The sequence below is a fragment of the Lathyrus oleraceus genome, chromosome 7 (assembly GCF_024323335.1).
Source record: "Lathyrus oleraceus cultivar Zhongwan6 chromosome 7, CAAS_Psat_ZW6_1.0, whole genome shotgun sequence".
Taxonomy (NCBI): domain Eukaryota; kingdom Viridiplantae; phylum Streptophyta; class Magnoliopsida; order Fabales; family Fabaceae; genus Lathyrus; species Lathyrus oleraceus.
The window spans coordinates 440,587,313-440,611,075 of record NC_066585.1 but is presented as its reverse complement, the minus strand read 5'-3'; the positions used below and the strand labels follow the sequence as shown (position 1 = coordinate 440,611,075).

General features: G+C 36.4%; 1 protein-coding gene across 1 annotated transcript; it reads right to left on the bottom strand.

The window, feature by feature from the left end:
- Positions 1-16,160: 16,160 nt before the first annotated feature.
- Positions 16,161-20,155, bottom strand: LOC127101613 (cellulose synthase-like protein B4). The gene is made up of 9 exons (XM_051039071.1): positions 19,732-20,155; positions 19,236-19,560; positions 19,024-19,146; positions 18,829-18,945; positions 18,503-18,715; positions 18,315-18,423; positions 17,906-18,096; positions 17,407-17,757; positions 16,161-16,892 (listed from the first exon to the last, which is right to left on the bottom strand). The coding sequence occupies exons 1-9, from the start codon at positions 19,989-19,991 to the stop codon at positions 16,341-16,343; spliced, it is 2,241 nt and encodes a 746-aa protein (XP_050895028.1). The 5' UTR covers positions 19,992-20,155; the 3' UTR covers positions 16,161-16,340.
- Between the last annotated feature and the right edge of the window lie 3,608 nt (positions 20,156-23,763).

Below are 23,763 nucleotides of genomic sequence, written 5' to 3'. Positions count from 1 at the left end.
CAACTACAACCCCGCTTTGGATCGTCGTCAACTTGGGTTCCCCTTGAGAGACAAACCTAATAACACTTAGTTAGAAGGTCTTTTCTATCAAGAGGTTAAAGATCCCCAACATTTGAAGCAGAAGATGGTACATGCTTGGCATAATATGGATAGGAAAGGAAGATCCGAGCTTGGTCCGTGCAACTATGTAGCTTTGGAAGCTTACATTACTTGGGTTAAGAAGAGAGCCTTGGAGTTGAAGATGTCGTATGCTTGTGAGAGACCTATGTCTTTGGTTGTGGCTGAGCCATTAACTCTCCCCAACCAAAATGTAGAGGAGTTGTAAGACGCACTCGCAAAGATGAAGCAAGAGAGAGATATGTGGGAAGAGCGGTTCCATGCTTTGAGCTGAAAGCATGAGGAGTTGCAGCTTGAGTCGAAGGACAAAGATGCGCTTATTGAACTTCTTGAAGACCGAGCAATGAAGAGACAGAGAGAGCCAGAGGGTTCATCTTCCTCTAGCATGCATCAACCTTCTAGTGCTTGGAAGAAGATCATTGATAAGCTTGTTCTTGAGAAAGCTCAGATGAAGACATCTTTTGAGACTGAGATTCGACGCATCCGAAGGAAGTACGCGTCGGCAGCCAGATCATTTGACATTGTTTCTAGGGGATCCTTAAGATGATTAGTTTCCTTTTCTCTTGTATTTGTACTTTGGTTTCTGAAATTTTACTCAGTGTAATCCTTCCAAATTTTATGAATAAAAGAGATTTTTATGGACAATCAAATTGTTATTATTATTATATATTTGAAAATAAAACAACATGTTCCTTGAAATTAAAACAATAAAAAACATTGCATTTCATGCATCATTTGCGTAAACATGTTTTCTTCTGCCAGATGTCTTATCGGTTATTCTTCTGTGCTTCAGCCAAGCTGACTCACCGATACAACACTCGTGCCAATCAACCCAAAATTTTGGAGCATTTGGAAGAAGAGAACAAAGAGCTGAAGGATGAGATTGCACGGTTGACCGCCATGATGGAGTTTGTTCTTGCTGCGTAGAATCAGTCTTCACCAACTCCTGCAACTTCTCCCCAGAGGACTGTCATTTCCGAGGTTGCTACCTCGACCATTCCTGTTGTTTCTACTCAATCCGGTCCGTCTATACCTGCTGGATTCCCGTGGGGGTGCCACCAAATTTCATGCCTGAAGGGTTTGCACCTACCTTTGTTTTTATGCCAGCATCTAGCCCGATCATGTCTGTTCCACCTTCAATTGTTCATACCTTGCCTCATGTTGAGGACACCATCTACCATTCTGAGCCATCTGAAGGCCCATATGTTTATGGGAAGATGGATGAAATGAAGGATCAGTTCCTTGAGCTGCGCAAGGAGTTGAAAACATTGAGAGGAAAGGACTTGTTTGGTAAGAGTGTTGCTGAACTCTTCCTGGTACCAAATGTAAAGATCCCGATGAAGTTCAAAGTCCCTGACTTTGAAAAGTATAAGGGAAATACTTGTCTGCTTAGCCACCTTGTTATGTACGCCAGAAAAATGTCAACTCAAACTGATAATGATCAGTTACTAATTCACTACTTTCAAGACAATTTGACTGGTGCTGCTCTAAGATGGTATATGGGGCTAGACAATGCAAGTGTTCGTACTTTCAACGATTTGGGTGAAGCCTTTGTGAAGTAGTACAAATACAATATGGATATGGCGCCTGATAGAGACCAGCTGAGGTCTATGTCTCAGAAGGATAAAGAGACGTTTAAAGAGTTTGCTCAAAGATGGAGAGAACTTACTGCTCAGATTAATCCTCCATTGGAAGAGAAGGAGATGATGAAGGTTTTCCTGAAAACCTTGAGTTCGTTTTATTACGAACGAATGATTGCCAGTTCCCCTAGTGACTTTACCGAAATGGTAAATATGGGGATGAGGTTAGAGGAGGGAGTCCGTAAAGGACTTATGTTTAAGGAAAAAGTGTCGTCCAGTAAGAAGTATGGAAGTGGTTTTGCCAAAAGGAAGGAAGGGGAAACCAATTCAATATCTGTAGGGAGGCAGAGAAGGCCTCATGTCAGAAGGAGTTCTCAACCGCGTCAACATCAACATCAAGTTTCATCAGTAATTCCAGTGTTTTCCAACAACTCCAACAATCAATCAGTTCCAATTCAGCAACAATAACATCAACAACAACCGCAACAAAGAACCAACTACAACAACAACAAAGACAACAACAACAACAATAATCAACAACAGAACTTCGAGAGGAACAATGTCTCCTTTGACCCTATTCCTATGTCATATGCCGAACTGTATCCATCCTTGGTTCTCAAGAACCCACTTCAACCTAGAAATCCACCTCAAATTCCAGAGCCACTTCCATGGTGGTACAAACCTGAACTCTGTTGTGCCTTTCACCAGGGAGATCCTGGCCATGACATTGAGAGCTACTATTGGTTGAAGTATGAGGTACAGAAGCTTGTAAAGAGTGGGATGGTGTCCTTTGAGGACCGTGCACCGAATGTGAAAGCCAATCTGTTGCCCGCTCATGGTAATGCTTCAGTCAACATGGTAGATGGTTGTCCTGGAGAGTATAAGGTTTATGATGTTCTCCATATCAAACAGTATTTTGTTGCAATTCATAGAGATATCAGTTTGGTCAGTGATTGTGAACATGACCATGATGGTTGTGTGATATGCAACGTGAACCCTCGAGGATGTGTCATTGTCAAGAGGGATATTCAGAGGTTGATGAATGAAGGGCTTATCCAAATTTGTCAGTCGAGGGATATAGATGATGTCAATGTGATAGTGCCAATGTTCAAGACCCCTGAGCGGGTAGTAATTCAATTTGATAGTAGCAGCAACAACAACAACATTGTCAATATATCAGTATCGCCATTGGTTATACGGTTGGCGGGCCCTATCCCGTATGCATCCGATAAAGTTGTTCCTTATCAGTATAATGCCACAATGGTGGAGAATGGTCAAGAGGCTCCGTTTCCTGTGGCAAATTATGTGGTGAATATAGCTGATATTGTAAAGGTGATCCGTAGCGGTCGTGTCTACGGTCCGGTCTTTCTGAAGGAGGTAGAGGATGTTTCAATCAGTAAGAAGATGGATATGTCAGTGGTGAATCTAGTTAGTGCTCCAGTGTGTCAGTCTGGTGAATCCAACAAACTAAAGACTAATAATGATGAGGTATTAAGATTAATCAAGAGGAGTGAGTTCAATGTGGTGGAGCAGCTGCTCCAAACTCCGTCAAAGATTTCAGTGTTGTCTCTGTTGATGGATTCTGAAGCACACAGAGAAGCATTGCAAAAAGTACTAGAGCAAGCCTACGTTGAGCACGACGTGACGGTGGATCAGTTTGACCACATTGTCGCTAACATTACTTCTTACAATAATTTAAGTTTTTGTGATGAAGAGCTTCCTGAGGAAGGTAGGAATCATAATCTGGCACTACATATTTCTATGAACTGCAAGGAGTATGCATTGTCTAATATGTTAGTTGATACTGGTTCTTCCTTGAATGTACTCCCGAAATCAACTCTATCCAGACTTTCCTACCAAGGCGCTCCGATGAGGTATAGTGGCGTAATTATCAAAGCGATTGATGGTTCTCGCAAAACCGTCATTGGAGAAGTAGACCTTCCAGTCAAGATAGGTCCGAGTGATTTTCAGATTACTTTCCAAGTAATGGATATCCACACGACCTATAGTTGTTTACTGGGAAGGCCATGGATTCATGAAGCTGGAGCTGTAACATCTACTCTACACCAAAAGCTTAAATTTATGAAGAACGGCAAGCTTGTCATTGTTGGTGGAGGGAAGGCGCTTTTAGTGAGACATCTGTCATCCTTTTCATATGTTAAAGCTGAGGAGGAGGTTGGAACTCTGTTCCAAGCCTTGTCTATTGCTAAGGTGAAGAAAGTTGGGGAACCCATGTCTTCTTCCAAGGATGCTCAGAAAGCTATTGAAACAGGCTGCACTGACCAATGTGGTCGCATGGTAGGAATTGCTGAAAACAAGAATAGGGCCGGATTGGGATTTCAACAAGGGCCATCCAATACCAAAGCTTAAGAAGTGCAACCGAGTTTCCATAGTGGAGGGTTCATTCATGGTAATGAGCAACACTCAGTTGCTGTGATCGAGGATGGTGATGATGAAGATGAAGATTGCGCCAACTTTGTGACGTATGGGAAGACTTGCAACAATTGGGTTGCTGTTGATGTTCCTGTTATTGTTCACCTCTATAAGTAATTTTTTTCATGTTTTAAGAAAAATCCTTCTCATATGCCTAAGGGAGAAGTGAACATTGTCAGGCATTTCGATTATCATTAATAAAATGCAATTCTATTCATCCACATCTATGATGTTTTATTTTTACTTTTTTCCTTTCTGAAAATGGTAATCACAAAAAACATAAATAAATAAATAATAATTGTCCATATGCATAATATTTGGTCATAATTCACTTCTCTAAATCAAAATATCGAATCATTATGCAGGTTGGTTCCCAAACCCATTGAATACAATGATCATACTCCCTTTCCAAACTTTGAGTTCCCTGTGTTTGAGGCTGAGGAAGAGACTGATGAATTATCTCGTCTACTTGAGCACGAGGGAAAAACCATTCATCCATTTGAAGAGCAGATTGAATTAGCCAACTTGGGTTTCGAGGATGATGTGAAGGAAGTCAAGATTGGGTCTCAACTGTGTCCAGAGGTTAAGAAGGGGTTGGTTGATCTTCTTCGAGAATATTTAGATGTGTTTGCTTGGTCCTATCAAGACATGCCTAGTTTGGATTTTGAGATTGTGGAGCATAAATTGTCGTTGAAGCCAAAATTCCTGCCGATCAAGCAGAAGTTGAGGAGAACTCATCATGATATGGCAGTGAAGATCAAAGAAGAAGTGCAGAAACAAATTGATGCTGGTTTTCTTGTTACCGCTGAGTATCCGTAGTGGGTGGCCAATATTGTGCCTGTTCTGAAGAAGGATGGAAAATTCCGTATGTGTGTTGATTATAGAGATTTAAATAAGGCTAGTCCAAAAGATGATTTCCCTCTGCCACACATTGATATGTTGGTAGACAATACAGCTAAATTCAAAGTCTTTTCGTTTATGGACGGATTTTCCGGTTATAATCAAATCAAGATGGCACCCGAAGAGTTAGAGAAGACCATATTCATTATTCCCTGGGGAACATTCTGTCATAGAGTGATGCCTTTCGGCTTAAAGAATGCTGGTGCAACATACCAGAGAGCCATGACTACTCTTTTTTCATGATATGATGCATAAAGAGATCGAAGTCTATGTTGATGATATGATCACCAAATCGAGTGATGAAGAAGAACATGTTGAGAATTTGTTGAAGTTATTCCAGTGTTTGAGGAAATACAAACTCCGCTTGAATCCTAATAAGTATACTTTTGGTGTTCGTTTTGGTAAGTTGTTGGGCTTCATTGTCAGCGAGAAGGGTATTGAAGTTGATCCTGCCAAGGTCAAAGCAATACAAGAAATGCCTGCACCCAAAACTGAGAAGCAGGTCAGGGGTTTTCTCGGCCGCTTGAATTACATCTCAAGATTTATATCACATGTGACTGCCACATGTGCGCCTATATTCATGCTTCTTTGGAAAGATCAGTCTTGTGATTGGATCGAGGATTACCAGAAAGATTTTGATAGTATCAAAGAGCATCTGCTTGAACCTCCGATTCTGTCTCCACCTGTTGAAGGAAGACCATTGATCATGTATTTGAGTGTTCCTGACGAGAGTATGGGCTGTGTTCTAGGTTAGCAAGACGAAACTGGAAAGAAAGAATATGCAATTTACTACCTCAGTAAGAAATTCACCAACTGTGAGACTCAGTATTCTATGCTTGAAAAAACTTGTTGCGTATTGGCTTGGGCTGCTAAGCGTCTGCGGCAGTACATGTTGAAACATACTACTTAGTTGATATCCAAAATGGATCTGATCAAGTACATTTTTGAGAAACCTGCTTTAACTGGGAGGATTCCCCGTTGGCAGATGTTGTTATCAGAGTATGACATTGAATACCAATCCCAGAAAGCTATCAAGGGTAGTTTCTTGGCTGACCATTTGGCTCACCAACCGATTCAAGACTACCAGTCAGTGCAATATGGATTTACTGATGAAGAGATCTTGTATTTGAAAATAAAAGATTATGATGAACCATTGCTTGAAGAAGGGCCATAACCCGGTTCCCGTTGGGGAATTGTATTTGATGGAGCTGTTAATCAATATGGTAATGGCATTGGGGCAACAATTATTACTCCTCAAGGAACTCATTTTCCGTTTACAACTATATTAACTTTCAAATGCACGAACAACATTGTTGAATATGAAGCTTGCATTATGGGGCTTGAAGAAGCCATTGATCTCAAAATCAAGTATCTTGACGTCTATGGAGATTCAAATTTGGTTGTGAATCTGATCAAAGGTGAATGGGAGACGAATCAACCCGGTTTGATACCATATAGAGATTATTAAAGGAGAATTTCAACTTTCTTTATAAAGGTTGAGTTTCATCATATCCCTCGAGATGAAAACCGTATGGCAGATGCTCTTGCAACGTTGGCTTCAATGATTGTGGTGAAATTTTGGAATGAAGTTCCCAATTTGACTGTGATGCGTCTTGATAGGCCAGCTCATGTATTTACTGTTGAAGAGGCCAAAGATGAGAAGCCGTGGTATTTTGATATCAAGAGTTTCCTCCAAAGTCAGATTTACCCTCTTGGGGCATCTTTGAAAGATAAGAAGACTTTGAGAAGATTAGCCGACAACTTCTACCTGAATGGTGATGTGCTTTACAAGAGAAACTTCGATATGGTTCTGCTCAGATGCGTGGATAGACACAAAGCAGACTTATTGATGACTGAGGTTCATGAAGGTTCCTTTGGTACTCATTCCAATGGAAATGCTATGGCTAAGAAGATGTTGAGAGCAGATTACTATTGGCTGACAATGGAATCTGACTGTTGCAAGTTTGTGAAGAAATGCTACACGTGTCAAATTTATGCAGATAAGATTCACGTTTCTCCGACACTGTTGAATGTCATTTCCTCTCCATGGTCTTTCTCCATGTGGAGAATTGATATGATTGACATGATTGAGCCCAAAGCTTCGAACGAACATCGTTTCATTCTGGTGGCTATTGACTACTTCACAAAATGGGTTGAATTGGCATCATATGCAAATGTAACCAAGAAAGTTGTTGTGAGGTTTATCAAGAATCAGATTATATACCGTTATGGTGTTCCAAGCAAGATCATTACTGATAATGGATCAAACTTAAATAATAATATGGTGGAAGCTATTTGCAAAGGCTTCAAGACTGCACATGATAATTCTTCTCCCTACACACCAAAGATGAATGGTGTTGTTGAAGCTGCAAATAAGAATATCAAGAAGATCATTCAGAAGATGATTGTGACATACAAGGATTGGCATGAGATGCTACCATTTGCTTTGCATGGGTACCGTACATCCATCCGAACTTCAAAAGGGGCAACCCATTTCTCACTTGTTTATGGTATGGAAGTTGTGCTCCCAATAGAGGTTGAGATCCCATCATTGCGTGTTTAGATGGAAGCCAAGTTGACTGAAGCTGAATGGTGGCAAACCAGATATGATCAGCTGAATTTGATTGAAGAGAAGAGATTGACTTCCATGTGTCATGGTCAGTTATATCAACAGAGAATGAAGAAAGAATTTGATAAGAAGGTCAAGCCTTGCATATTCAGAGAAGATGACTTCGTGCTCAAGAAGATTCTATCTTTCAAACCTGATGCTAGGGACAAATGGACTCCTAATTATGAAGGCCTATATGTTGTTAAAAGAGCCTTTTCAGGCGCTGCTTTGATTCTTACAACTATGGATGGTGAAGAGTTCACACGTCCTGTAAATGTCGATGCAGTCAAGAAATACTTCTCCTAAAAAGAAAAGAACAACTCGCTAAGTTGAAAACTCGAAAGGGCGGCTTAGGCAAAAATGAGCGTCTCGGTGGATTGAAAACCCGAAAGGGCAATCCAGGCAAAAATTAGAGACATAAAACAAAAAATTTATCCCGATAGATTGAGTACCCCACCTTGGGGCAATCTAGGCAAAAATTAGGGATTATGGCAAGTAACTGCATTCGGTTGATCTCTAGTCTTGAGAGCAGTTTTGAGCAAGAAAATCAACTCTGATTCATCATCCTCAATCGAAGCCAAGAGCATAGTGGATATTGAAGTTGGTAGAAGGATTAGTGATAATTGTATTAAATGTAGCCATTTTCCATGTAAATTACCATTTTTTAACTTTTGCAAAGATCTGTGGAGTCTTGTCATTTACAGACTACCATTCTATTAAATAAAGTCGAGATTTTTACCCAATTGTTTCTACTCTTATTTATTTTTTCCAGCTAAATAGAATTGAATTTTTATGATGATAATTTTGAAATTTTGAAATAATAAAAATCATTTTTCTTAAAATAATAAAAGCAATTACTTCTAAAAGCAATCGATTTCAGTAAGAAGTGTCAAATGCGGTCTGAGAACAGGTAAGCTCTAAAGTGCAAAGCATTGTTGGTCTTCTCCAAGCAGTTGGTTTGGTCACATTTTTCCTCCCCAACGACAAGTCAGTTTTCCCAACTGAGTTTGTAACAGCCTCCTCATCTGAGTTGTAGGCGCATATTCTCAATGGTTTGCATAGATCCAGCACAAAATTTTGTTTCCCGCAAGTCCCCAGCGGAGTTCACTCCTGATCCCCGCCAACACTGATTCTTGAGCAGTTTTTTTGGGTCCTCTGCAAGGTTGTCTCCCATTAGGTATGGTGTTGACCTAAAATTCCCCGTAGAGTTGATGATTCAGGTCCTCAGCAGACCTTTTCTCCTTCCTCAGCAGGGTTTGAGATATTCAGAGATGGATGACTGATATTCATCCCCAGTTTTTCTCCAGTCGATGCTTCCATCCAGTCGAGATTAGCCGAGTGTTGTAGCAATGATTCAAATCAACGATATTTGTATCCTTTGTGATTGTTTTGTCATCATAATCATCAATCATATATACATATAAATTCATACATCAAATATTTCATCATACATGCTATTGCATCTGATTCCTTATTTTCTAGTCCTCTACTATGGTGATATTGTTTCTCTGTGCAGATTCGGTGCGTCTGTCCTCTCTCAATTGTAGAGTGTCAGCCCCCTTAAGCAGAAAGAATTTAACCTTTCTCATTCCCCACTGAGTTATTGCCTCGTGGATGATTATTATTTCAGTTTCATCCCTAGATGATTATCTGGATGGAACCACTCCCCCTGAGTTATATCCTCACCGGGTCGAGTCTTTGTTTGACCGTTTCCTTCTAGCTCTTACCTAGACAGGTAGTGTTTGGTCCCCCGAAAGTCTATTACCCAGTAACTGGTAATACTCTTTTTGCTTTGCAAGTATTTTTACCCAATACCTCGTAAAATTAATTTGCTTCGTATTTTTCCCAGCGGATTCGTTTTCACGTTTCCTCATAGAGTTAATCCTTGATATGTTCATCCTAACCGATGACGGATTTTCTCCTCTTCGCGGTTTTCTACCCAGTAAAAAGGTAGTTATAATCCCTATTTCATTCTCTAGAGAGTTAACCCTTGATATGTTCATCCTAACCGATGACAGTTTTTCTCCTCTTTGCGGTCTTCTGCCCAATAACCGGTAGTTGTAAATCCTACTTTTTCCTCTGAGTCTATCCTTGATACATTCATCTTAACCGGTGACAGATATTCTCTCTTTGGTATTCTATCCAGTAACTGATAGATATAATTCCTATTTTTAACCAGGTGGTCTATCCTTGATATGTTCATCTTAACCGATGACAGATATTCTGCCCTTGAGTTTATCCATGATATGTTCATTTTAACCACTGACGAATATTCTCTTTCTTTGGTCTTCTGCCCAGTAACCGGTAGTTATAAATCCTATTTGATGTTTCCCCAGCAGGTTATTTCCTACCCAATAATCGATAATGAATACACCTCCTGTTTCCCTCAGTGAGCCATCCTTGATATGTTTACTCTAACCGGTAACGGATGCCTCTCTATCAGATCCATTATCTTCCTACCCTGTAGCCGATAATAGGTAATGTTAATTTTGCTACTCCTGTGTTGAAGTTCATTCTTCCCTAATTGAGTTTGGTTCAGGTATTTCAGTTTTGTTCTGATCCTCCCGCTTCCCCTGCATATTCTTCTTTATCCCAGACTAAGTCATTCCGTTGATTTATTTTCATGGATATTCCCCTCGTGTCTCTAGCACTTTTCAAGTCGTAGCCTGGCCTACGTATAACTTTTATTCCCCAGAGTCTCTGTCTCCCCGGTGAGTTTTCCTTATGGAAGGCATTATGCTCCTGTAGACTTTCAGTCTCTCCGGATTCTTTTCCTTTGTGGCAATATCTTCCCCACAGAGATTCTTTTTAACATTCATATCATATGCATCATGAGGTCTCTTAGGGACCAAAATTTGTTTCTATATGTTGTTATTTAAGTCCATTCTACTGAGTCGATATGAAGATTTTAACCTTCACCTCCTCAGTTAGAATGTCCTTAAATAGGGGCAGCTGTAAGACCCCAATTTTGACCATAAGATCCCTCATGCTATCTCATCATACGCATTAGCTATGGGATCACACCTCGGCATCCTCCTTACCCCTCATTCATTGGGTTTGCATTGGGAGAGATCACCAAGCACTTTTGATTTTATCATACTTTGTTTTTCATTATTTACTAACCAAAATACCAAAAATATGTCAATGTATAGTTAACTCTTTTGTAGGTAGTGTGTGTGCTCACCTATGCTCCATCAAGCTCACATATAGGGTTTGAGACCCTCAATGCAAGGAGTTCAATCAAGAAATGGTTCACATTGGCTCTAGACATCATATATGGGTCCCCATGATCTTCACATGTCATTTTGATCAAGAATTCATCAAGAGTTTGGAGATTGTTTGCCTTAGAAACCCCAATTCATCCGGGTATCTTGTGTGACTTCCTCAACAAGTTTCTTCAATATTTGATCAAATATTTCAATGTATACTTCATATTACATCATATTACACATATATTATCCTCCAAGAGTCCCAAAAGTCAAGAGAATATCAAGCTAGCAAGTTGGTTCGTAGTGGTTGACCAGAGAAAGTCAACTGGTCAAAACTGGGGTTTCCTAGACCCTATCTCCTACAATTTTTGTCATATGAAAATTATTAAAATAGAAACGTTACTCAAAATGACATTCCAAACAACTTTCATGTTGATGTCAAGAGCTAGTTTTGCTTGGAAAGTCATTTTTTATGGTGAAAGATTATAGGTCATTTTGTTTGAACCCTAGTTTGGAGGTCAATTTCCCAAGACCATAACTTGCTCAATTTGTATCAAATGAAAGACATTTAAATTCCATTATCAAATTCAATATGTCTACTTTAACTTTTATGTTTGGAGGAAGTTCAAATTTAACTTGAAAATGCATGTGCTAATAGGAAAGATTCTAGGTCACTTTGGACCATTACCATTGAACAAGTGATTTTCCTCAACTTCTAAAATGCATAACTCCTTCATTCGAAATCCAAATGAGGGAAAATTTGTGACCAAATTGAAGAGGTTTGAAATCTCTACAACTTTGATGAAGGAGTTGTTTTCATTTGAAGTCCATAGGAAAAGTTATTCACGGTGGAAGAAGTGAACATTTGACTTGGGTCTTAGAAAATTTTCAAATATGTTTGATTTCCCAAACTTCCACCTCAAAATTCATCATGATACAAGCTTCAAATGAAAAAGTGTTCTACATGAAAGTTGTTCCCCTTGATCTCACCTTTCCAAAATGTCCAAGATCATCGCATTTGGTTCAAAATTGAAGGACTTGCACATGGGTGCAATGTGTGGTACCATTTGGAAGAATTTCATGATCCAATTCAATTCAACAATGCATGGCTTAATGCAACACTTTCAGCATGACCTATGCATGATTTTTGACCATTTCAAATGATTGTTTGGGCTTTGTGCACACCCATTCTAGCTCATGAAGACACTTGCTATTTTTGAAATTTGGAATGGAAGTGTGTAAACAGCACATGCATTGGCTATAAATAGAGAAGCAATGTGATCAGAACTTCATCAACACCTTACCCAAGCTTTTCCAGACCAATCCATACCCTCCATTGCATATAATTTTTGAGGATTTCTTTTGAAATCGTGCTTGAACTTCATCTTCTGTTTGGAAGTTCAAACTCCAGAAATTCACTTCTCTTTTTATCTCAATCGGTTTCTGCAAGCAAGAGGAAGAGAAAGCAAGCAAATCCAGATCAAGATCAAGTGAATTTGAATCAATTCGAAGGTGATTTTTCAGAAACTTTATCTCTTTGATTCTCTCTCAATTCTTCACCATTCTTTGTGATTTTTGGTTGACTGAAGTCCTACCAATGTAGGCAAGAAGATTGAGTTGCTTTGAGGTTAAATCGAAGCAACTCAGTTCATGATCCTCAAAATTCAAATCCCTGTATCTTTTTATATACTTGGAATTGGAGAAAATTGAGTCCAGATTCGTGCTCCTGAGCATTTTTGCTTCAAATTAGTATATTCATTTTTCATTTTTCACGAAGTTGAGCTTGAACCAGATCGATGGTGATCACCGAAGAAGATGACCGGAGCTAGGGCTCCGGTGGTGCATTGGCAAACTCCAAGCCATCTGATCTGATTCAAATGTTTTAATCTCAAGCGTTCATTGTGATTACCACGCGTACAACACATTGACCAATGAGCATGGTGGAACGCGCGCGTGTGGCCATCCGTTCTGCCACCTCAATTAATGAGGGAGATCTTATGGTCCTTATTTTTTGTATTTTCCGATTTTTCATTTAATCCACTTATTTTAATTAATTCATATTAATTTAATTTTTAATCCAAAAAATATGGGATTTTCACCAAAAATCTTTAAATATTTTCATCTCTCATTTTATGAATTAAAATTATTTTTTGGACTAATTTTGATATTTTTCATGAATTAAATGTTTTTGTGCATATTTTTAATTGTTTAAAAATAGTTCTAACTTTTTAAAAATCATGAAATTTTTGTCTAAGGTCCTTTGACCTTGTTTGACTTAGGATAAATCTCCTGGACATTTATTTGATGTTTTGAAGAGATTTTTGGTTTTGAACAAACTAAATTTAATTTAATTGCATTTTTAATTTGATTTTTAATTGATTAATTATGTAGAAAATATGTTGAGCCATTTTTATTGACTTGTGATGTTTGACTATATGTTTCTGCCTTGGTCAAGGTTGATTTGACTTTCGTTAAGTTAAAATCATTGGATTTAGGGGATTGATGAAATGTACATTTCATCTCCCAAAATGAATGGATGATTTTAATTTGATAAAATTCCTCCCATGACCAATTTGTGTTTCTCTCATCCCCCCTCCCTCTTCATCTTCAATCCCATTCTTTCTCATCCCTTTCATTGACCAATGAAATCTCAACATCCTAAGGCTAATTGGTTCATCAATAACCTTGTGTTAGATGAACCAATACAAGAATGGATGAGATATGTCCATCCTTTTGATCTTTTCTTTTAGTGTGTGGTATGTTTTAGGAGTTTGGTCCATTATACCAAATCTCTAACATGTACTAACACCTAAATTTTTATTCCCCGACCTCAGATAGTTGTGACTTCTACATAAGTCCAATTATAATTGCTTAACATAGAGCTAAATTTGACCATAAAGGCATATCATTCTAGTAAGTGAGATTGTAAGTCTCCCATCTTTCATGATATTGTGTGGAAACTTGGCCTTTTTTCCTTCCTCTGGAAGATATCTTGGTTCAAGGATCCATACTTATGAATAGATGGTTGAGTGTTCTCCAAAGAATGACTTAATCAATTGAAAAACAAAACATCACTAACATCTAATCAACTAACATTTGACTAACTTGTATTAATATTGTTAGTTAATCAACTAACATTTGACTAACTTAATCAAGGATTCTTGCTCTTCATATTGCCAATTGCTTGCTGATTATGAGTCCAAAAGGAAAGTGGGTTTTCTATATGACATTCTTGTCTGTTGGATTGCATCCCATTGGTCAGATCTTTTTAACTCTTAACTTTTAATTTTATGCTTAGGATTAGTCTCTTCATCTCCTACCACTTCTTAAATTTCAAAATCTCTTCCCCTTTTCAAAAACTTTCTTTGCTTGTGATTTTAAAACTTAGACTTTATTGCAATTTAGAAACTTTGGCCTTATGCCATTGCATTTTTAAACTCTTTTCTTAAATCAAACTTGTAAATGAATCTAATCATATTGACTTAAAATTTCAAAAGACAAAAAGAACTAACACTCATTCAAACCTTTGGGCCCTTTGTGCCTCTTTTAAACTTAACTTTTGATTAAAAATAATCCACTCATTTTGAAATTGATACCACGAACTACGAGGTTTTGATCCCTCATTTTCATGTTGGTACGTACGCAAAAGTTCAAAGGTCTTGTCAAACACAAAAATATAATCAATGAATTCTTTTCTCATCCCCACACTCTATTTGTTGCAAACATCCTTTATACCAAAAACACATACACACATAAAAAAGGGCTCTCTAGGTGTACCTATGACACTTTGGGTGTTAAAACCTTCCCTCTGTGTAGCTAACCCCCTTACCTGTAATATCTGACATTTTATTAGATTTGATTTGAAAACTTCTTATCTTTGGGTTTTGTTCGTACTTTTTCCCTTTTCCTTCGGAAACAATAAAAGCGCGGTGGCGACTATGGTTTTATTTACGTTAAGTTTATCCATAGCTTAATTGTCATGAATTTACCGCTACAGTTTCAACAGGACACATAACCTAAACACCTTTTCCAGGAAGACTTTCGATACAAGGAACCTTAGTCGAATTATGCTCTGATACCATTATTGGGCCATGAGGGGGTCCGAGGATCATCACATCGAACTTTAGGAGCAACTACACAAATGTGAGAGACACCACATATCAACCCAAAATCTTAAGGCGTATATGAGTCTTTTCACTTATAAAGTGTTTAACATTCACTTTTCCATCCAATATGAGACTCATACTCACACTTGATATACCAACAAGTATTATGTTTTTTAGTTGTTGAGATGCTGGTGCCGAATCTTTCAAGTTGTGTTGATTGCATAGTTACTATCTTCTTCAAGTAGTCAATCGATGTTTATAAACTATCAATACACGGTTAAATTGTTCGTAGGTCAAACCAAATGGTAGAATTAAAGTTATTCAAGAATATAGAGAATATAGATGATAAGAAATAAGCCGAAAGAAATAGGGAGAGGGAGAAATAAAAAACAAAATTATGGTATTATTAAACCAAATGGAATATCCCTTTCTCAAACATGATGAGTATATGAATGAATGAATCACCTAAAACACTGGCCTCTATTTATACTATTCTAGTCCTCCTTAAATACACATGCTTAACATGAGGCTTATATTGTACAATTGAGTTCCTAACAAATACAATGTTAGAGAAATACTAATATGATATACTAAATGGGGTTGACATTGCCTATAAAGAAAGAAAATTTAAGTATACTTGCAGTTTGATTAGTGGTTGGACAAAGATAGCAGAGAAACTCATTACATATCATGTGGTAAATTTGGTACCAACTGATTTTGCTGCACCTACTAGGATATCAGCAGAAAAAAATGTATTCCTACTAAAGATATAGACATTTTTCAAGAGGGACACACTTTCCTACAGTCTATAATAACATTGTCAATTTCAGAAATTTGAGACTAATTTCTTAGGCACTTGATCATTTGTTCTGCATCTATTTCAATAATTTTTTTTCTAACATCTTGATCACTAACTACAAATTCCAGAGCAACCCCATTACTTCAGCTAAAGAAGAAGCCTATCACATTTTCTTGTCAAATCTGAAGCACGAACACAAGTCACCTCCGGAATTAGGTGTAATTTGGTGCGTGACATGTTGGTATGCAACAAATGTCCAAGTCGAATAACTCAGATTATATATTTAATCTAATTGATTAAATGCTAATCTTATCGGTTAAGTCGTTAAATTAACTTATTATCACTTTAAGAAGAGTGAACAATCCTTTGGAAACAATTACACCTAATAAGCATATTATTTAAACTTGCTTGCAAAAAGAATAAGTTGTATTTTGTTAATGAAATTCTTCTCAAACAGGAACCAACAAGTGCATAGCTTTTACCCTCGGACAAATGCTACACTTTGCAAATGATTTACAATTTATAAATAAATCTCTAAACAAATATTGTGACACATGGTGAAGACATTTACATCCTAAATAACACATATCAACCAGAAATTGTCCTTCTGCATAGAAAGACAAACAAACACGTCAAAGTTCCTCCTTTGCATATTGTAGACAAAGGAATCCCATATTTTCCTGTCTCAAACAATCCTCTAAGAAATGGCCAGTAACATATGATCAAGTAGACACTACATAACATTTCAACCATTCCACACTCATAACTCCCCCTTAAGCCTTGTTTTTGAAACCCCAACAACTTGATAAATATTGCTGTTAATTGCATCAATAAGATAGTAGTTCCCGGCAAAAAAACCAACGACTCGTCGAATGTGTATCTACCAACATTCTTATCTTGTGTATCCTCGCTAAATGGGGGAAGGTCTTTCTTTGTTATGTTGAAAACAATGTTGGATACTCCCAATAATTTTAGTAACATAGTAATAAATCCACAGAATCCAGCATTCATAGGTGATATTCTTGACATTCTTTCATTGTTCCACCATGCTCTAATTGACAACCCTGAAGCCAAATATTCATATAGAGTATATACATTGTAAATCACAACTAGTGTTATAGGAATATATATGCCTTGATCCTGGAATCAAACAAAACATAAGAGTGTGTTATTATGTAGCCTTGTCTATATGTAGCATTATCACCAAAGTTGTCTCAAGTTTTTGGAAACTCTGTGTAAGTTAGCCACACTTCAACTGTGGAAGAATTAATAGAGAATTTGTTTGGCCATGATTTAATCTTGACAAATATTTTATGAGACTCGATTTAGTCACGGTTTAATCATGATAAATTTTGGACTCACTATAGTAGTTTTCCTTGCACGTCCTTAAAGACAACCATGTGTAGCACTTGGACTATCTTTGAGGACGTGTAAGACGAGGGCTACCGCACAGGGCCCAAAATTTGTCAAACTTAAATTGTAGTTAAATATAACTTTATAAAATATTTGTCAATGTTAAACTACAAATAAATAAGATATCTAATTTTTTTGTCATAATTTAACCAAAGCTTATCTACAAATGGCCTCAAAAAGCTTAAGACGACTATGTCTAGCACTAACATTGATAGGTATTTGTGTATTTTTTACTACTCACCTTTGGCAAGAAATAGGAGTTGATAATGATGCAATAAGCAATTAGACAAGAGTAGCATACTTGCACAAATGGATTGATGCCCCAATTAATGATCCACATATAAGCTAAGAATTCTCTAAAAGAAAGTTTAGTAAAAATTGTTCCAAAAATAGGACAATGCTTGCTAAAGAAGATTCCAAGCAATCCAGTGACCCATCTCTTATGTTGTGACATATTTGTTATGTTATCACTTGGAACACAACCTGTGAAAGCAACTGGATCCGGTGTACATAACTCCGATCTCCAACCTTTTTCGTGCATTGTCAATCCAGTTAAGATATCTTCTGCTATTGATCCATACATCCAACCAACCTAAAATTCCATAAATTCATAGTAATTGTTAATTCCACAAGTGTTAGTGTTGGTTTCAGACACCAATATTGACACATACACACTTTTTTCAAAGATACCGGTACTACAGAGGAAACATTATGTTAAATTATAAGTTTGTGTGACAAACCTGTTTACCCCAGGAAGCTCCATATTCATATCCATAACAAGCAACATGATTAGCTTCTTCAACTGTTTTCTTAACATTAATGTCACTAGGTGAATAAGTCCTCCTTTCCAAAGTATGAACAACTGATTTTATAAGTTCATTGGAAGCTCCAAATTTTTGTTTTAATTCCTCCTCAGATAATTTGTTTGACCCTACGTGTAAAAGTTAACATACTTACGATTCTAACCACTTTATGTAGATCTAGAAGTAACACATTTGTGCAAGTTCAACTATAGAGTAATATTTGATTAACAAAAACTTCGATGTAAAAAAGACAACAATTTTTGTGAGTGCGAGAAATAAGAGATAAAAAAATGTGATTAGATCAAATATAAACCTTCAAAAGAGGTTTAAATTAATATTTGCGTACCATTTTCCACGTCATCAGAAGAAAGACCATACATAACTTTTCTTCTATGAAAACAGTTTGTTCCACCGTAAAAAGGTCCTTGGAGTCCTGCTAATCCAGCCATAAGATACTGCATGAAGTATTTAAAAAAGGGATCAAATTAATGTAGTAACAAAACTTAATTCCTATTATATTGTTTTGTATATTACCTTATACAGAATCGTCATCTGATTTCCAAAAGGATCGTCTTTAAGTGTAGCGTAGAATTGTTGAGGACACTGAACAAAAGCAACTTCTTTTTCTCCCCTTGAGTCAAGTAAAATGCACATCGCATGTTGAACAATCTTTGGATTGTTTACAAACATGTCACAATCGACGTTTAACATGAATGGTGCATTGGTAATCAAGCCGGAGACTCTTGTCTAAATAAAAATAAGACAGATTAAATTAAATATTTATAATAAGTTAATGACGCAATTTCTCATTAGACAAACGAGGTTATCTAATATGCCCAATAAGGATTTAAAAAATTTACCAAGACATTCATTGCACCGGCTTTGAAATGATGCGGTTGCTTTGGCCTCTTCTCTCTAGATATGTAGATTAAATGTGGCAATCCATTTTCAACCATTTCCTTGTTCTCCAATATAACCTTATAAATCAATCATGCATGTCAGCATTAAAAATTAATGCTTTGTCTGATATATAAACTACTAAGAACAAATAATACCTTAATAATAGCGGGATGATTTGTCCGATTTGTATTTGAGAAAATTGCAAACTCTCTTTCAAGTAAGCTTGGAATCGATTTTGGGTCCACATCTATTTCCCGGCTAAGATTTTCATACATATCCTATCAACACACACAATCAAAACAAAAACCGTTTAACACTTTGTGGACAGAATCAACAAATTATTCAGCAGCAACAACTTGTTACTCACCTTCATCTGCAACCATTCTTGTCTGAATTCTTCATTATTTGTGGTGCACTCGTCGTTGTCATCATTGAAGTATCTAAATGGAGCTCGAATTTGTACGTTGTACTTTTTACAAAAAGGGACCCAATGTTTTGCGAAATTGGAAGCTTGTTGAAGAGCGTAGAAGATTAGAGGAGAACAAGCATCATCGGAAACGTAACAAGATAGTTTGTGAGATGGATAATCGAGTGATAGTAGTGATAACACTGTGTTTACTGTGATGATTGGTGGTTCTAACTCCTCGTCTGCTGTTGTCACAAATATATCCACCGCTGGGAGTTCTTCTACACTGAAAGTATTGAAAATATTTTGTTAACAATGAAAAATATATTAGTAGCTAGTAAAAAGAGATGATTTTGTCTCCAAATTCTAATTCAACTAAGCGATAATCGATATTGACAGACCGGACGCTATTACAAGAGTTCGAACTTGAGTCTCGAGTTTCTTTGATAAAAAATACCTTTGGAGGAGACGTTGAGGGTAGGTTTTGACAAGAGCAGGATTCCATTGAGTGGACATGGTGAAAATCCAACCTAAGGTGAACCAACATTCACACATGAAAGCAACAAACCAAGGAAGAGAGTAGTTGTTGACAGATACAAGACGGTAACCAAGCAGCAACAAAAGAAGGATTAAAATTATGCTATCCAACACTCTTTTGTAAGTGTGTTTGTACCAATTTTTTTCATACAAAGGAAGCACAGACTTTGGATTGGCCATTGATGTTTTTTCTTTTTTTATATATAGCTAAGGTGATTAGATTAGAAAACCTCTGTTTGTATAGATATGGCGATTTTCTTATCCAATGATGGTTTTAGGCAATATATTTATAGCATCAAAGGAAAGTTGTTTGCTTGGTCACAAATTTTTTGAGTATCAATTTGTAGAGTGAGTACAAAATGATAGGCAAATAATTGAACCAATTTGGAATTGGTATGATACTTAATCACGTTTGGTTTGGTGTATGTGAGTATGATACGTGACTCCATAATGCCAAACTCAATTCGTATGCAAAAATTTGGGCTATGTAGAGTGAGTACAAAATATAATGACAGGCAAATAATTGAACCAATTTGGAATTAGTTTGATACTTAGTCACGTCTGGTTTGGCGTATGTGACTATGATACGTGACTCCACAATGCCAAACTCAATTCGTATGCAAAATTTTCCATACATGGCTATTATTTATTTGATTCATGTCACGTTTTTAATTTCTTTCTTTTAAATTTAAATAATGTTCTCTCATTTTTTTAATTTAAAATTGATAATATACTTATTTTTTACTCTTAGATCCGACATCTCATCTCATTTGCTACATTGCACACAAACAAGATCACATCTTGGTCCTTCCCCCTATCCACCTTTGGATTTGCTTCTTGTAGGGATCACCAATCACCTCTTTGTTGATTTGTTTTACCTTTATGTTTACATGATTAATTGTTTATCTAACCACTAATCAAAATAGCAAAAATATATTTTTATTTTCCTTAAGTTTATGTTGCAAGATAGGGCTTTTCAATCAAGAACATCTCAATATTTTGTGGCTTACTTCTCAAGGAAAGTCAAAAGTTCATGAGTTTATTTCCATGTCTTCTTCAACAAGCAACTTCAGGCTTTGAGCAATTTAATCAAGAGGCAATCAAAGACACCTTATTTTGAGTTCATATGATCACCCATGTGCTTTGAAATGCAAGGAAAGTCCAAGTACACAAGCTTGTTCTAAATGGTTTGACCAAAATGTCAACATTTTGAAGTCAAAGTACCAAGGTTCACAAATCCTTCAATTCTCAACATTTTTGAATGCTTCTTTTTGCATATGACTCTTCTCAACATCCTCTATAACTTATATTTACATGACAAGAGTCAATTATGCTTGGAGGATCATCAAAAGTTTGGAGACATTATAGGTCATTTTTGGACTTAGTGAAATTTGACATATTTTCAAGTGATTTTTTCCCAACTTTCAAAGATCATAACTTCTTCAATTTTCAACATATGAGGCTGATTCTTTTTGCACCGTGTTATTTGTGATACCCTCTACAAGTTTGCTTCAAGGATCAAGGCCAAAATATGCTTGGAAGATCATGAAATTCATTGAAACATTACAGGTCATTTTCAGCCATGAAACACTTGAACTTTTCTAAGTTATGTGATCATTTTTTCATGCCAACTTCAACATGACATAACTTTGTGCTCAAGCATCCAAATGCAACATTTCTTGGCACATTGTAATTTTGGCCATGATATCAACACATTGCAAAAAGAATGAGATCAAAAAATCTCCTGAGTAGGATGCCCCATTGGGTTGAACATGGTGACTTGTAACTGAAGAAATTGCCATTGCTCGAATTTTGAACTTCACTAATCTTAATTCCAAGCCAAATTAGCATGTGTTTTGAACCTAAACATGTTTAAACAAGTCTCCAGAAGTTAATTGACCCTTAAAATGTATCATTTAACTGAGTGTTGATGAGTTTCAAGTCACACTTTTCTCACATTCTGATTAAATTCGTTTTGCACGAATTCTGTATCATTTCACACGTATTTGGATCCAATCACATTCCCTATAAATAAAGGAAGTTATTGCATTCATTTCCAAGCCTTTGAGAGACAAGAAATCCCTGCTGGAACTTGAAATTTTTCCAGAAAATTCAACTATCGTGTTTTGAATTTCAGCTTGTTTCAATCCAATTTCTTGATTCCATTAGCATCGTCGGCATCCTATCAAACTTTTGCAACAATTCCCAAGCTCCGAAATCTTTTGAAGTGCTCTAACCATATCGAGCTTCATCAACTTCTAATCACCATCTGGACAAGGTAGCTTCATCGTGCATCCTAACATGTGGAGTGTTGGATCTGCTACATCAATTAATGAGGTGTGATCCAATGCACTATGTTTTTTTTTCTGATTTTAATTATTTTTAATTATTTTTTCTTTTAAAATTCATAGTAATTTCATTTTTCATCCAAAAAATCCCAAAATAATTTTTAAAATTCTCTTTTATTTTTCTTCATCTGATTTTTATTTTTTCCCATTTTACTTCACTGACTTTCTAATTTTCATGAACTTTCTCTTTTCTCCTTTATTTTAATTTGTTTAAAAATACCTTTTGCATTTTAAAATTCTGGAAAATTTATTACATGCTTTTTATTTTATTTCCAACCTTCCATAATTTTCTTGGCCATTTATTTGGTTTTTTGAAGGACTTTATGGATTTTTCATCATATTTTTATTTTAAAATTCATTTAAAAATACCCTTGGTTCATTTTATTTCATTTAATTGCATTTTAGATTTGAGTCACCTTTGTGAACTTCTGTTGGCCTTGGATCATGATGGTTTAGACTTCAAGTCGCATCAAACTCAATGGATCTTGGGTGTTGATGGGGTAAAAACCCTAATCCGCCAAAATGGATGATTGATTTTGATGATGATTTGATCATATTTTTTATCCAATTTGGGTGTGACTTCTTTTGTCTTCTTCTTCTTCATCTCCTTCTTTTTCCTTTGATCAATTGGATGGTTTGTGTCCATCTTATTCATGATGTGTGGATTGGTACTTGATGAAATTTCATCATTTCACATCTACCTTCTAAGTTACCATGGATCATTTAAGGTACTTTGGATTAATGCATAAGTTTGTCCTAAGTGTCAAGAAGTGTGGATTGAAGTAATGGACCATCCTTCTAGCCTTTGTGCTTGATCATACCCTTTTTTTGTGGCATGACTTTAGGAGAATGATTTACATACCATTTCTCTAGCATGTATTAACACAAATATTATTATTGACCGACCTCAGATAGTTGTGACTTTTACATAAGTCCAATTACGATTGCTTAACATAGCGCTAAATTTGTCCCAAAAGCAAATGAATTTTTATAAGTGAGATTGTAAGTCCCCTACTCCTCATGGTATTGTGTGAAAATATTGCTCCCTTTTCATTTGTGAGAGCTAGTGGCATACTTGTTGATTTTATCCAAGTTGGAGCTCTTCTCATAAATGATGTATAGGTTCATATTTTCATGCTTGTGGGTCAATAGTTAAGTGTTCTTCAAAAAATGACCAAAATATCTCCCATTTTTGCTTTCTAACACCTTTTACTAACATTTTTACTTGTATTAACTTTTATTTCCAAGTCATTTACTTCATGCTCTTTTATTGATGCCATTTACTTTATACTCTATATTTAGCATTTCATATCATATTGTTTGTGATTATGTCATTTGTTCTTTTTCTATTTGGACTTTACTTTCATATCTTTATAAAGAAAACACATGAGAAAAAACCTAAAAAGAAACTTGGTTATCCTGATTCATGGACTTGTGGTTACTATCCTTGGCATCATTGTGGAGTTATGAACTTAGAATTAGGATTTTGATCTTTGCTTTAGGACTTGCGATTTGAGACCTTGGAATCCATTTGGTACCTTTAAGTTTGGTCTTCCTTTAGAGACTTGGTTGAGCTACTTTGGTTTCATCTAATACATGGATTA

Excerpts from the sequence above, each read along its gene's own strand:
- LOC127101613 (XM_051039071.1), bottom strand. The coding sequence starts at position 19,991 with ATGGCCAATCCAAAGTCTGTGCTTCCTTTGTATGAAAAAAATTGGTAC. Across the intron at positions 18,097-18,314 it reads TTCTGATGACGTGGAAAATG|GGTCAAACAAATTATCTGAG; the intron begins GTACGCAAATAT and ends TTTTACACGTAG. Across the intron at positions 17,758-17,905 it reads GAGCTTCCTGGGGTAAACAG|GTTGGTTGGATGTATGGATC; the intron begins GTTTGTCACACA and ends ATGGAATTTTAG.